The 15,419-nt window shown below is 48.5% G+C and overlaps 1 protein-coding gene across 1 annotated transcript in view; it reads left to right on the top strand.

The window, feature by feature from the left end:
- Nucleotides 1-15,419, top strand: part of TEKT5 (tektin 5) — a 46,940-nt gene that overhangs the window by 28,096 nt on the left and 3,425 nt on the right. Inside the window, exon 6 of the mRNA XM_065920289.1 lies at nucleotides 15,159-15,313. Within this exon, the coding sequence (XP_065776361.1) occupies nucleotides 15,159-15,313 (155 nt within the window). The remainder of the gene's footprint in view (nucleotides 1-15,158; nucleotides 15,314-15,419) is intronic.

The raw sequence follows: 15,419 nt of genomic DNA, 5'->3' as shown, positions 1-15,419 counted from the left end.
CAATTTGGAAAACAACAAATTTGCAAGGTTGCACAAAGCATGCAGAAGCCCAAAGCCGGCTGGAACTGCTCAATCTGCCTTTTTTCCCCTTCACATCAAAAATAATTTCCCGGCCCTGGAGGCTTTGTCTGCTGTCACAAGATGCAGGCAGATATTTTGAAATGACCAACACCACTGCCAAAAGCCTCCCCCCTTTCAAAGCCCTTGGGTGGATTTCTGTTCCAGCCAGGAACATCAGAGCACTTTTCCACTGAGCTGAGGTTGGTTTCGTCCTAGGCACGCCTAGCAAGGACGTACCTTGCCATTTGGGGCCAGAGACTATTTCCAGCCAGGACTTCATCGTTTCTCCAAGCCTGGGACTAGGGCTAGCTGTCAGCTGGTCCCTCACAAGGCCTGAATGTGGGTGATCATCATCTAGTTTGTCATCCTGTTGCAAGTAGAAGGTGAAAGAAAAAACTCACCATCACAAGAGGCATATTAACCTCACTCCATGCAGCTAGAGTTCTAAGTGCTTTTCTAACGTTAACTCATTTTCCCTCTTACAACCGTGTGTGTGTGTGTGTGTGTGTGTGCACGCGCGCGCACACACACGTGCGCACACACACAAGCTCAGTCTTATCTGGCTCTTTGCAACCCCATAGACTAGAGCCCACCCGGCTCCCTTGTCCATGAAATTTCCCAGACAAGAATACTGGAGTGGGTTGCCAACAACCCTGTGAAGAAGAGATTACTTTTAGCCCCATTTTACAGGTGAGGAAACTGAGGACAAATGTTTTCCTAAAGCCCTTACCCACTGCAGCTGGTAAATGGCAGAATCAGGATTCGAATCTAGGTGTTCTGCTCCAGAGTTTATTCTTTAAGTCAATGTGAGCATCTTCCCTGCTCCCACCAACACAGCCTAACAACAACAACAATAATAATATCTAGATCAGTGCCCTCCAATGGGACAGTTTTATACCAGGGAACATCTGACAATGTTTGGAGACATTTTTGGTCATTATGACTTGGGAGGGGCTGCTATTGGCATCCAGTGGGTGGAGACCAGGGATGCATTAAACACCCTACAGTGAAGAGGGAAGCAGCAGAGAATAACAGAATAACCCTGCCCCAAAGGTCAATAGTGCCAAGACTGAGAAGACTTGGTCTCCTGGCATTAAGTTTTGACTTTTAAAAAAAAGAAAGGAGGGAAATTCTCTCGTGGTCAGTGGCCAAGACTCTGCGCTCCCAGTGCAGGGGGCTGGGTTTGATCCCTGGTGAGGGAACTAGATCCCACATGCCGCATGCCACAAATAAGACCGGGCATGGCCAAATAGATAAATATTTTTTAAAAGAAAGGATAAAAGGTAGAAGATAGGTAGACATGGATGGACACATGAATGGCTGGATAGTTGGGTATGTAGGTGGATATATGGATGGAGGGATGGATGGATGGGTACATAGGTGGATATATGAATGGATGAGTGGATGGACAGAAAGTGCTGAGGTCTTCAGAGTGCTTGTTAGGTGGCAGCCACTGTGCTTGGCATAGGGTACCTAAATTAATTCTCACAGTCACCCTCTGAGGTAGATATTGTTATTATCTCCATTATACAGATGGGGAAACTGAGGCCCGGAGAGGTTTGGCCATTTGGCAAGGCCATGTGCTCAGTGATGTGGTGCTGGCCTTTGAACAGCAGCCCTCTGATTTTAGGGGCCGGCTCCTCCTCCCTCGGCACACTCGGACCATCACGGCGCGCCACATCTTGCCCTTCATATCCTCTCGTGACCTTGTTCCCTCTGCGTCTCTCCATCTGGACTTGGTGTGGACCCTCCCGCTTCTCAGGTCCTCACTGGCCATCATCTTCCCAGCTTTGTCCTCTCTGCCCACCCTCCTAACGGCACCTGGAGAGATTTGCCTCAAACAAACCCGACCATGTCCTTCTGCTTTGAAACTTTACTGTGCATGTGACACCTCAACCTTTTGTTAAAATGCGTGGCACCTTGGGAGGTCTGGGGTGGGGTCTGAGACTCTGCATTTATGACAAGTGCTCCAAGTTCAGCCATGCTGGTCCACAGACCACCCCTGGGTAGCAAAGCTGTTAGAGAAATTACTCTCTGAACGTGGGAAACCTTGAAAGAGCAGCAGCGTTGTGCGTGACACACACAGAGAGAGATCAGGGCTTCCTCTGTGAGGAGCTACAGCCTATGTGCATACTCAGCCATGTCTGACTCTTTGAGACCCCATGGACTGTAGCCCACCAGGCTCCTTGTTCATGGGCTTCTCCAGGCAAGAATACTGGAGCGGGTTGCTTCTCCAGGGGATCTTCCTGACCCAAGGATTGATCCTGCATCTCCTGCATTGGCAGGTGGATTCTTTACTCACTGAGCCACCTGGGAAGTCCATCAAACTAGCAGCCCTGGGGCCAAATCTGCCCCTCCCATGACTGTTTTTGTAAATAGAGTTTTATTGGAACACAGATCCCATACATTTCTACATTGTCCAGGGTTAGTTGTGCACTGCTTTGGCTGAGTTGAGCTGTGGTGACAGAAACTCTGTGTCTCCTAAAATCTAGTTGTGCACTGCTTTGGCTGAGTTGAGCTGTGGTGACAGAAACTCTGTGTCTCCTAAAATCTGAAATATCTACCACCCAGAGCTTTAGAGAAAAATGTGTCCACTGTCTACAGCATCTTCAAGGTGCTCCAGAAGGTTATGTACTGGGACTCCCAGCCACCTGAGGGTGGTTGACCTGAAGACTTAAAAACAAAATCACAGACTCACACCCGCACATACACTCATGTGCACACACAGCCACACCTGCAGCTATTAGCAACAGCTCTCAGACTGGCTCTCAGAGGACGTGGCTCCAGGCACGCGGAGGTGATGGGTGATGGATTAGAGCTTGAACATGGTCCAGGAGCACTTGCAGTGCCCTAAGCAGTGAGGGAGACAGGTCTTGAGTCCCCATTTGCTGGATAAGGAAATTGGGGCCCCCACAGCCCAGGGCTCTGAGTGAGGTGTAAGTTCCACAGCTGGTTTGTGTTAGGGCTTGGATGGAACCACAGTCTCCTGACTTCCTGCCCAGGACTCTTACCTCCAAGACACCCTGCAAGGAGGCCCCTGTGGCTGGGAATCTGTCTGGAGCCGGGGCGAGGGGCGGGGAGGAGAGGGGGGCGTTGGGAAGGTAGAGGGGTGTTGTTAACAAAAAGCTCTTTGGTTCTTCAGGCGGAGCTGGGGGTTTGGGGGTTGGGGGATTGACCCACCTTCTACTCTGAGCCGACCCTCCCTGAGCTGCTTTCTAGAAGCTGAGAAAGAGGACATTCCTCCTCCACTGCGCAGGCAACCCCTGCCTTGATCCCTTACACCCTAATAAGTGAGTTGATGGAAGTTGAGCCCGGACTGGAGGTCTGAGGGAACTGAAGATGCCTGCAGAGACAAACTTCGAGTTTCTTATTGTCTGACATTAAACAACACAACAATTATCCCAAAGGAAAAATCTTTTAAGGGACTGAACGTTGCAGGATGGGAGCTGGGGGTAGGGTGGGCAGGAAGAACAGCCTCATGGCACGTGCCTGCACTGGACTAAGCATTTTATATACAGTATCTCATTTAATCTGCACAGTAACCTGGTGGGTTATTTGTTATTATTTTTATGCTAACTTTATAGCATGATAATAAAAGCATGGGTTTCCCAGGTGACTCCATGGTAAAGAATCTGCCAGCCAAGCAGAAGATGTGGGGTTCTATCCCTGGGTTGGGAAGATCCCCTGGAGAAGGAAATGACAACCCAGTACAGTATTCTGGCCTTCCCTGGTGGCTCAGTTGGTAAAGAATCCGCCTGTAATGTGGGAGACTTGGGTTCAACCCCTGGGTTGGGAAGATCCCCCTGGAGAAGGGGACTGGCTACCCACTCCAGCTTTCTGACCTGGAGAGTTCCATGGACTGTACAGTCCATGGGGTCGCAAAGAGTTGGACATGCCTTAGCAACTAAACAACAACAACAAAAAGAACAAGTGCCCCGAACAATGTCTGGTCCCATAAACGGGGCCACTGAGTGAAGAGGCTCAGTGGATATTGAATAGATGAATATATACGGCACAGAGAGGATAAGCGACCTGTTGAAGGGCACATGGTGGGAAAGAGCTGGAGCTGGTATTTGAACCTAGATCTGTGTGACTGCAGAAGGACTCAGTGAGCTGAAGGGACCTGCCTCCCTTGCCCCCTATGCCTGGCACACGGGAGGCTTAGAACTACCCCTTTCTCAGTCTAGGGCCTGGGGACTATCCATCCTAACTGAGTTCCAGCTTTGGGCCAAGGCTGCGGAGACTCCTCCCGTGGGGTGAGCCCCGGGCCAATCCCACAGCTGGCAGCCCTACACCCTGCCCAGGATGCCTCCCCAGCTCAGGGACTGGGGAGAAAGGTAGATGGGGAAGGAGGGCGAGAGCTCTCTAGCTGGCCAAGGGAAGATGGAAGGAGGGGCACGGTGGCTTTTTCCAGGGCGTGTTTGTGGGAGGAACATGCACGCACAGGCACGGGCTTGCTTTGGGAAGAGTAGGACCTGGTACCAATGCTTTTCAAGTTACCGCAAAGGAGTGTCGCTAGCTTCGTGTGCCAGCAGTGAAGGGGCTTTATACACTTGCTATACGCTTTATACACTTTCCAAGAGCTCCTTCTCCGAGGCCTGGCACAGTGGCCTCACCTCCACTCTATGGAGTAGCTGTGATCCCCATTTTACTAGAAAGGCTCAGAGAGCCTAGGACACTTGCCTGAGGTCACCCAGCTTGGATGTGCCGGGGCTGGGATTTGGAGAGAGTCAGGTCGTCTGGTGCCAACGTCTTTGCTTTCTTCTTAAGCAGATAACCTCATGGTGTGCCTTGCTCCATCTAGGGAGAAAGTGTTCATTAAGCATCTACTAATTAGTCAGTGGGCTTCCCAGGTGGTGCAATGGTAAAGAATCTGCCTACCAATGCAGGAGACTCGGGTTCTATCCCTGAGGGCAGGATACTTGGGTTCTATCCCTGAGATCCCCTGGAGTAGGAAATGGCAACCCACTCCAGTATTCTTACCTGGAAAATTCCATGGGTAGAGGAGCCTGGTGGGCTGCAGCCCACAGGGTCGCAAATAGTTGGATACCACTGAATGACTGAGCAATTGGTCGCTATGTACAGCTTTTAGCAAAATGCCTGGCACACTGTTGGCACTATTTTAAGTGTTAGGTGATATTATTACTATGTCCCGGGCACTGATTGGTTTAGGCAGTGGGGATTCAGCAGAGAGCAAAACAAAAATCCCTCCCCACATGGAGCTTACTCCCTGGTAGAGGATAATGGACAACATTAATGAGTTGTTGTTGTTGTTCAGTAGCTCATTCGTGTCTGACTCTTTGTGACCCCATGGATTGCAGCATGCCAGGCTTCCCTGTCCTTCACTATCTCCCAGAGTTTGCTCAAACTCATGTCCATTGAATCGGTGATGCCATCCAACCATCTCATCCCCTGTCGCCCCCTTTCCTCCCACCTTCAATCTTTCCCAGCATTAGGGTCTTTTCCAGTGAGTTGGCTCTTTGCATCAGGTAGCCAAAGAACTGGAGCTTCAGCTTCATTATCAGTCCTTCCAATGAACATTCAGGGTTGATTTCCTTTAGGATTGACTGGTTTGATCTCCTCGCTGTCCAAGGGATTCTTAAGAGTCTTCTCCAACACCACAGTCCAAAAACATCAATTCTTCAGCTCTCAGCTTTCTTTATGGTCCAACTCTCACATGACTCATGGTCTAAATCTGTACATGACTACTGGGAAAACCATAGCTTTGACTATATGGACCTTTGTCAGCAATGTGTTCTCTGCTTTTTAATATGCTGTATAGGTTTGTCATAGCTTTTCTTCCAAGGAGCAAGCATTTTTTTATTTCATGGCTGCAGTCACCATCCACAGTGATTTTGGAGCCCAAGAAAATAGTCTTGGGCTAATGAAATAAAGACTGTTTCCATTGTTTCCCCATCTATTTGCCATGAAGTGATAGGACAGGATGTCGTGATCTTTGTTTTTTGAATGTTGACTTTTAAGCCAGCTCTTTCACTCTCCTCTTTTACCTTCATCAAGAGGCTCTTTAATGAATAAAGCACAGTATGTCAGAAGGTATAAGGACGATAGAGAAAAGAAAGCAGAATTTGAACAATTGGGAGTGCTAGCTGGTTTGGGGGTGGTAAGTTTAAAGGAAATGATCAGAGAAAGGTCTTCTGGGCATTTTAGCCATAACCAGAAGGGCATGAGGGAATGAGCCATGTGGAGATCTGGGGAAGGAGCGTCCCTGGCAGAGGGAACAATCTGTGCAAAGGCCCTGTGGTGGGAGCATGCTGGGTTAGATGTGGATTGTGAGATCCACCAGCTCCATGGGCAGGTAGGTGGGTGAGTGGGTGAATGAATGTCTCAAATACCTTTATCTTCTTCCCCCTGCAGAGGGTGGTGAAGGTGTTTGAGATACTCATTCTCTGTGTGTGTGTGTGTGTGTGTGTGTGTGTGTGTGTGCATGCACATATGCACATAATAGGCGCCTTGAGTCTGAGCGATTCTGAGCTGCAGAGCATGTACAGACTTGCCCAGGTCTTCTCACCTGGCAAGGCTGCCTGTGCTCTGAGCTTCCTGCCTGCCTGGGCCGAGGTCTGGATCGTCTAGTTGACCACAGTGCGGGACAAGGGCACAGCTCTGGGCTGGGGGTCGGAGCACCATGATTTCCAATTGCTGATGTCAGATTTCCCCCAGAAACTTGAAAACCCTGTGATGAGGCAGCCACTTTTCCCCCAGGTCCCTTGCTGGAAACCCAAGCCCACGGCGCACAGATCACACACATGCGTCTCCAAAAATACCTTCAAGGGATGAAATTACTCCCGTGACTCCACTTGGGGTTTTCCTGCCAAGATGAACAGTCTTGAGTTGCCCCTCCAAGTCCCTAACCGGAGTCCTCAATCCTTCTCCTTCCCCATGGGACTCTTTAGCGTTTGCACATCTCTATCACATGCATCAGTTGTCCTGACTCTGGCTGCACCTTGAGGGAGTTCCTAAAACCTTCTGACACCCACTGTACCCTGGGCCAGTGAAATCTGAATCTCTGGTGGAGGGGGGCAGACAGCTGCAGTTTTAAAAACTGTCCAGATAATGCTAATGGGCAAACAAATGCAAGAATTAACACCCATTACAATTAGAAAGCATTTTGTCTTTAATAGAATTTCTCCCTTAAAAAAGTTATTTTAAAAGGAAACCTTAGATCTGATAGGATTGTGGGGATTTTTTCTCCTCTTTTGATCCGGGGAAGAGAGGTAAGTTTATCATATGTCTTGGCTCCTGGCACATATGTTTGTACAAAGCCCCTCATTTCCTTGTTTACCCCCTTTATCCCTAAATTTCAGGAGAATATCTTTAGGGAGAATATCCCTATTCTCCCATAGATGACCTTGCCCTCGTGGACTATTTGAATGAATGAATGAATATGACCTCTTTAAAGAATGCTGACCTATTGATTTAAATGTTGTTCAGTCACTCAGCCGTGTTTGACTTTGCAGCCCCATGGACTGCAGCACACCAGGTTCCTCTGTCCTTCACTATCTCCCGAAGTTTGCTCAAATTCATGTCCATTGAGTCAGTGATGCAATCTAACCACTCCTCCTCTGTCACCCGTTTAAATGTGTTCTTACAAAACGTGGATTGCCCTTGCATGTGCATGGATCTTTACTTTTCTCCAAAGGGATTGTATCAAATAGCTTGTTCTGTTTCCCAGTTTCCTCACCTTGCATCGTTCCTATGGATATGAGGTTAATCGCCGCCCCCCCCCCCCCCCTTCTCTGGGCTGCCCAAATCCTCCACCTGCTCATTTACCATTTTTTATATGTCCGTCTCTGTGGTCACAGGCAGCTGGGTGCTGCCGGCTCACTGAACCTCCTTGACACCTATGTTCCAGTGTGGTCTTGGGCTCCTTCAGTGTCTATAGTATAGACCAGGAGTGGATATGCTGGAATACGTGGATTACCGTCTTGGACTCTGAGCTCTTCTCCTTGGGGGACATCATGGAATTTGGGGTCTAGGGACCAGGCTGTCCCGGAGCTCAGAGCTCAGTCTTGGCACCTTAGCTTCCTGCTGAGCCTGAAGGCCAAGGCCATTCTGTCTCCAGCCCCTGCCTCTGGTCAGCCCACGTGGTCTCTGCCTCCTGCCCCTTGGGGGTCACATCCCTCAAACTTCTGAAGCTGAATCACTGCCCCCGGGGACTCTTGGAGGTGCGCAGGCATCTGGGGCTGCCCCCAAGACGGAGTGTGTGTGTGTGTGTGTGTGTGTGTGTGTGTGTATTTTTCCTCCCTTCCAATAAAGAGGACCCTGGCTGTGAGTGACGGAGGCTGGACAGGAGGTTTGGAGGATCATTTCTCGGCAGAGTTTAGACCCGCCTGGGCAGATTTGTCTTGGGTGTGAGTCATCAGTGGGTTCTAGAACAGCCAATTCTGGAAAACCCCTTCTGTTCTGGAAAATTCACAGGCAGGCCTGTTCAAGAAATGCTGTGGGGTGGGGTGGGGTGGGAAGGGGCAGTGGCATGGAGAAAAAGCAAGTCGGTTCCAGCTGCCCCACCACGCCGCTAAAAGCCAGCCCCGAGGAGGAGACAAGGGGCAAGGGGCTTCATAGGTGCCCCTCAGCACCCTCCTTCACCGTCACCCTTCCTGATTTTACCTGCCCGCCCCTGCCCCACCACCTGGGCTGTTACTCACTTTACATGTTTCATTCAAGCCGTAAAATGTAATTATGTTATTCTATGGATGGAAAACCAACAGCATTTGCCAGGAGTAGAGAGTAGCTGGGTTTCCCATGTGGCGCAAGTGGTGAAGAATCTGCCTTCCAATGCAGGAGACATAAGAGACATGGGTTTTGATCCCTGGGTTGGGAAGATTCCCCTGGAAGAGGGAATGGCACTCCACTCCAGTATTCTTGCCTGGAGAATGCCATAGACAGAGCCTCGCAGGCTACAGCCCATAGGGTCACAAAGAGTCCTATATGCCTGAAGCAACTTAACATGCGCGCACATGGTGGAAAGATACATATAACGAAAGCAGAGCAGGCTTATTAGCATGTAACTGGAGCCTGTTGCCTGCAGAAGTCCCTGGATCCCCCAGCTGCTCTGTGCCAATCAAGGGAGATGAGCAAGTGTTGGGAGGCTGTGCCAGGACAGGCTGGCCCCATGCTCCTGGAAGTGGCCCTCAGGTTTGGAAAATAATTAGTAAGCTTTAGTTCCCTGGGAGCTGCTGTCTTCCTGCCCTACTGCTGTGCTCACATGAGAGTTCCCAGAAAACTGCAATGTATTGGATGCCTCCTAGTGATGGCATTTTCCCACCAATATCCTGCCCACTAAAGGCATTCAAATATGTGTTGTTAATAGGGAAAAAGGAACTTGAACTTCTGTGATGGTAAAGATGGTCACTTCCCAGGTGGTGCTACTAGTGGTAAAGAACCCAGCTGCCAATGAAGGAAACGTTAAGAGACAAGGGTCCAATCCCTGGATCAGAAAGATCCCCTGGAGGAAGGCATGGCAACCCACTCCGGTATTCTTGCCTGGAGAATCCCATGGACAGAGGAGCCTGGCGGGCTATGGTCCATAGGGTTGCAAAGAGTCAGACACAACTGAAGCAGTTTAGCACGGCACAGCACAAAGATGGTCGTAGTTGTGTTAAGGGCTGATGGGTGCTTAATGTGCGGATATACTTAGTCACTTCAATTGTGTTCAACTCTTCGTAACCCCATGGACTGTGGCCCATCAGACTCCTCTGTCCATGGGATTCTCCAGGCAAGAACACTGGAGTGGGTTGCCATGCCCTCCTCCAGGGGATCTTCCTGACCCAGGGATTGAATCCATGTCTCCTGCATTGGCAGGCAGGTTCCTTACCACTAGCACCATCTGGGAAGCCCAGGCGCTTAACAAATCTTGCCTAAAGAAGTGGGCAAATAATCCACTAAAATAGGGATCCCCAGCCTCTGGGATCTAATGCTTGATGATCTGAGGTAAAACTGATGTAATAATAATAGAAATAAATTGCACAATAAATCTAATGCTCTTGAATCATCCTGAAACCATACCCTGCCTCATTGGTCCATGGAAAGCCCATCTTCCATGAAACTTGTCTCTGGCGCCAAAAAGGTTGGGGACCACTATACTAGAATGTAACTCCTTGAAGATGGTGTTTTCTACCTGTTCTGTGCACTGCTGTGTCCACTACCTATAACAGTGCTTAGCACCCAATAGGTGCCTCATCCACAGTTAAGTCAATGAGCGAATCAATAAATCCATAAATTAGTGAGTGAATGAAGAAATGATTGAGCATGTGAATGAATGTCAGCCCTATCGCTAGAGTCAAGAGATAGGCCTTTTCATCATCAAAGAAAATCTACAGAAAATAAATGCTGGAGAGGGTGTGGATAAAAGGGAGCCTTCCTACACTGTTGGTGGGAACATAAATTGGTGCAGCCACAGTGGAAAAACAGTATGGAGGTTTTTCAAAAAACTAGAGTTACCATATGATCCAACAATCCCATTCCTGGAGAAAACTCTAATTCAAAAAGACACATGCACTCCAGTGTTCGTAGTGGCACTATTCACAATAGTCAAGACATGGAAATGACCTAAAGGTCCAGGGATAGATGAGTGGATAAAGAACACGTGGTATGTAATGGAATGCTACTCATTCATAAAAAACAATGAAACAATGCCATTTGCAGCAGCATGGGTGGGCCTAGAGATTATCAGACTAAGTGAATAAATCAGACAGACAAAGACAAATGCCATATGATGCCCCTTATACATGGAATCCAAACTATGATACAAATCAACGTATTTGCAAAACTGACTCACAGACACAGAAAACAAATTTATGGTTACCAAAGGGGGAAAGGGGTGGGGGGATACATGAGGAGTCTGGGATGAGCAGACACATGCTTCCCTGGTGGCTCAGACGGCAAAAAATCTGCCTGCAGTGCAGGAGGTCAGGTTTGATCTCTGGGTCAGGAAGATTCCCCTGGAGGAGGGGATGACTTCCCACTCCAGTATTCTTGCCTGGAGAATCCCATGGGCAGAGGAGCCTAGTGGGCTACAGTCCATGGGGTTGCAAAGAGTCGGACACCACTGAGCGACTAACAGTTTCACTTGCGTGGTGTGAGTTGAGAGTCCACACACTTCTATACATAAAATAAACAAGGATCTCCTGTATGGCACAGGGAACTGTGCTCAATGTCTTGTAATGAGGCATAATGGGGCTTCCCAGGTGGCTCAGTGGCAAAGAACCTGCCTGCCCCCAATCCTCCTGCTGGGCAGGTGGATGCTTTACCAATGAGCCACCTGGGTTGGAAGGCCCAGTTTTCTTCTACAGTGTGTTGGGCATGCTCTCTGAGCTTTGCATACCTTCCTATCCAAAGGGCAAGTTTCTGAGAAAAATCCCCTGGGCTGCTAAGGAGCTAGTTTTCCCCACTCAGTGGAGCGTTTACCTTCCCACGTGCTGGGCACGGAACATTCTTATGGGATAGCATTTAACCAGCCTCTGGTTGGCATTGCTCTGGTCTGGGTGAGGACCAGGTGAGGGGCCAGTCTCCCTCTTTGGTGGGATTTGAAAGAGGCAGCTCAGCACTCCCTCCCACCCCACCCTCAGATAACTCTGCCTCTGTCTCAGCCCCAGGAGGAAAAGAGCATCCTTTTGTTCTCTTGAAACAGAAACATGTTCTCTTCGTAGGCTTTTTTTTTTTTCCCTTAAGGTAGGGCTTCCCAGCTGTCTCAATGGTAAAGAACCCACCTGCCATTACAGGAGACAGGAAACTCGAGTTTGATCCCTGGGTCGGGAAAAACCCCCTGGAGGAGGGCATGGCAACCCATCCCAGTATTCTTGCCTGGAGAATCCCATGGACAGAGCAGCCTGGCGGGCTACTGTCCACAGGGTGACAGAGAGTTGGACGCGACTGAGTGACTAAGCAGGCATGCAAATTCATTATTGACCAGGGCATGCGGGGTGATTTTTCCAGAGACTAATGCCTCTGGCCAGCGATTTTTATTTTGGCTGGCCAAAATTAATTCCTGTTATTTCACTAACACTTTGTGGGTTATTATATTCAGTAGTTTCACCTGTGTGTGTGTACGCTAAGTTGCTTCAGTGTCCGACTCTTTACGACCCTATGGAATGTAGCCGACCAGGCTCCTCCATCCATGGGATTTCCCAGGCAAGAATACTGGAGTGGGCTGCCATGAGCTCCTCAGGGGATCTTATTGACCCAAGGGTTGAATCTGCATCTTTTCTGTCTCCTGCATTGGCAGGTGGATTCTTTATCACTGTGCCACCTGAGAAGCCACACCTGTAAAGTCTTCTCCAGCACCAAGAGTTTCATTTTCCCTTTCCATTTCAGAATCCATCACTAAGATTTTTTTGCCTTTTTTTTGGTCTAATATTCACATCATCTGAATCAGAATTATACTCTGAAGGACTGTCATCCTCTAAGATACTGGTATATGTGTTGTTTAGATAATCAGAAAAAGTACCTGCATAAAATTCAATGAAAAATACTTCTTTAAAATTTTGCAATGCATCAGTTTTGAAAACTTTTGGTAGTAAATTTGCATTTATAATACACATAAGGTTGGAACAAAAACCCCTAAGGGAGAAAAATATGAATGATAATGACAGTCAGAAGTTGGATAATGAATCTTTGATCAACTTTAAGTTCTAACAACTTTACACAGTGGTGTTAATTGTATCACTGTCTAAAAACATATTGATACATCTCCAGTCAATAACATTTGGGTGACAAAAGATACATTTATATGTCTCTAGTCAATAACGTGTTAAGGTAATAGGGAAGCCAAGACTTTACTTCTTTGGGGAAAAAAATCTCTTTTAAGCAATTTCTTGTTGCCCATAGAACATGGGATCAACCCAGCTAAAAGAGTCATGTTATGATTTGTGAGTATTTCATCAGTTCAGTTCAGTCACTCAGTCATGTATGACTCTTTGCGACCCCATGGACTGCAGCATGCCAGGCTTCCCTGTCCATCACCAACTCCAGGAGCTTGCTCAAATTCATGTCTGAAGAGTTGGTGAAGCCATCCAACCATCTCATCCTGTTGTCCCCTTCTCCTCCTGCCTTCAGTCTTTTCCAGCATCAGGGTTTTTTTCCAGTGAATCAGTTCTTTGCATCAGGTGGCCAAAGGACTGGAGTTTCAGCTTCAGCATCAGTCCTTCCAATGAATATTCAGGACTGATTTCCTTTAGGATTGACTGGTTTGATCTCCTTGCAGTCCAAGGGACTGTCAAGAGTGTTCTCCAACACCACAGTTTAAAAGCATCAATTCTTTAGCGCTCATGTCAAAGAGAAAAACAGTATGATTATAAAGTCCCTAAAAGTGAGACAGGGTCTTAGACTTGCAGTCCCCACCCCATTCAGGAGCACTGGTATACTCACATGTAACAGTTCTCTGCATATTAAAATCTGTGACAGGACCATATAAATTTCAGGGCACACTGGTCCAAAACTTCAGTGTGCATAAGGACCCTTGGGAAACTAACTAAAAATCTAGACTTCAAGGTCCCACTGTGATTCATTTGTTCATTCAGTGGATGTTTATTGAGCTCCTACTATGAGTAGAGTTGCCATATTTAGCAAATAAAAATGCAGGATGTCCTCTTAAGCTTGAATTTCAGAGCAACAGCAAAACAACTTTCTAGTGTAAGTATGTCTTATGCAATAGTTGAGATATATCAGTATATCCCCTACATATATGAACCTTCAAGTTGTGAACTTTCAAAGATACCAACGTGCGTTCCATTAACATCAGGAGTGAGTGAAATTGCAGCTTGCTCTCCTGGGTCAGGAAGATCCCCTGGAGGAGGAAATGGCAACCCACTCCAGTATTCTTGCCTGAAAAATCCCACGGACAGAGAAGCCTGGTGGGCTACAGTCCAAAGGGTCAAAAAGAATCAGACACGACTAAGTGACTATGCACACACACTCCATCTCCTATTGCTGACGATCCTTCAGCTCTGCCATCTCCCACCTCCTCTACTTCCTCGAGTCAGTAATTCTTCTTGCCTGTTCACCCGATGCCAGCCCCTGTATGCCAGGTGTTGTCCTGTAGTACTGTAGTTTCAAGGTACTGTACTATAAGAGTAAAAATGTTTTATTTTTTGTTTATCTATTATTTGTGTGAAAAGTATTATAAAACCTATTAGAGTACAGTACTATATCGCCAATTGTGTTAATTGGTATCTAGGTTAAACTTGTTGGACTTAGGAACGAATTGGACTTACTGTACTAAAAATGCTTTGTTGTCAATCTGAAATTCACATTTAACTGGGCGTGCTGTATTTATCTGACAGCCCTCACTCTGCACCGAGCTCTGTTCTGGCGATGGGTGGGAGGATGTAGCAATCGATAAAGCAAAGCCCCTGACCTCTTGGGACTCACATGCTAGTGAGGGAGACAGAAAAGCCCTTAGATTAATTGAAGGAAGGATGTTGAGGGACACCATGGCAGGGTACCATTCCAGGCTTGTCCAGAACAGAGCACAGGTCACCTCGCTATTTGTTGTTGTTGTTGAGTCGCTGAGTCGTGTCCAACTCCTTTGCGACACCAGGGACTGTAGCCCAGAGGCTCCTCTGTCCAGGGGAGTTCCCAGGCAAGAATACTGGAGTGGGCTGTCACTACCTCCCCACTGGGCCCTGCCAAGTCTGGGAGGGGTGTCAGCGCAGTCCACCTCTAAAGAACCTCCTCGCAGGTGAAGGGCACCATGAAAACTAGAACTGCTCACAGATCTAGAGCTGCCGGGGATGACAGGGAAGAGAACAGAAGGTTTATACACAATGACGTGTCGTAACTTTAGTACACTCAGTTCTAGGGGGTGCTTATGGTTGGTTAAGTGCAAGTTCTTCCCTGGTGGCTCAGAGGGTGAAGAATCTGCCTGCAATGCGGGAGACCTGGGTTCGATCCCTGGGTTGGGAAGATTCCCCTGGAGGAGGCCGTGGCAACCCCCTCCAGTGTTCTTGCCTGGAGAATCCGCGTGGACAGCGGAGCCTGGCGGGTTGCGGTCTGCGGGGTGGCAAAGAGTCAGACACGGCCGAGCGGCTAAGCACACGAGTGCGACTTCAGGCTCCTTCCGATACCGCAAACGTTCCCCGCAGACATTGCAGGAGATCTTCCAGACGGAGAACACCATCATGCTGCTAGAAAGGTCCATCATGGCCAAGGAGTGCCCGCTGAAGGTGGCGCAGACGAGGCTGGAGTGCCGCACCCGGCGCCCCAACGTGGAGCTGTGCAGGGACACCGCCCAGTTCAAGTGAGTCGGGGGTGGGGTCGGGGGGCCGGCAGGGGAGGGGCAGGTCTCGAGAGCTGGGTCTGGAAAACGGACCCTCCACCCATCAGGAGACCCGGGCCTACGACTC

This window comes from Muntiacus reevesi, chromosome 2 (genome assembly GCF_963930625.1).
Source record: "Muntiacus reevesi chromosome 2, mMunRee1.1, whole genome shotgun sequence".
NCBI lineage: Eukaryota > Metazoa > Chordata > Mammalia > Artiodactyla > Cervidae > Muntiacus > Muntiacus reevesi.
This window is presented reverse-complemented; position numbering and strand designations above follow the sequence as displayed.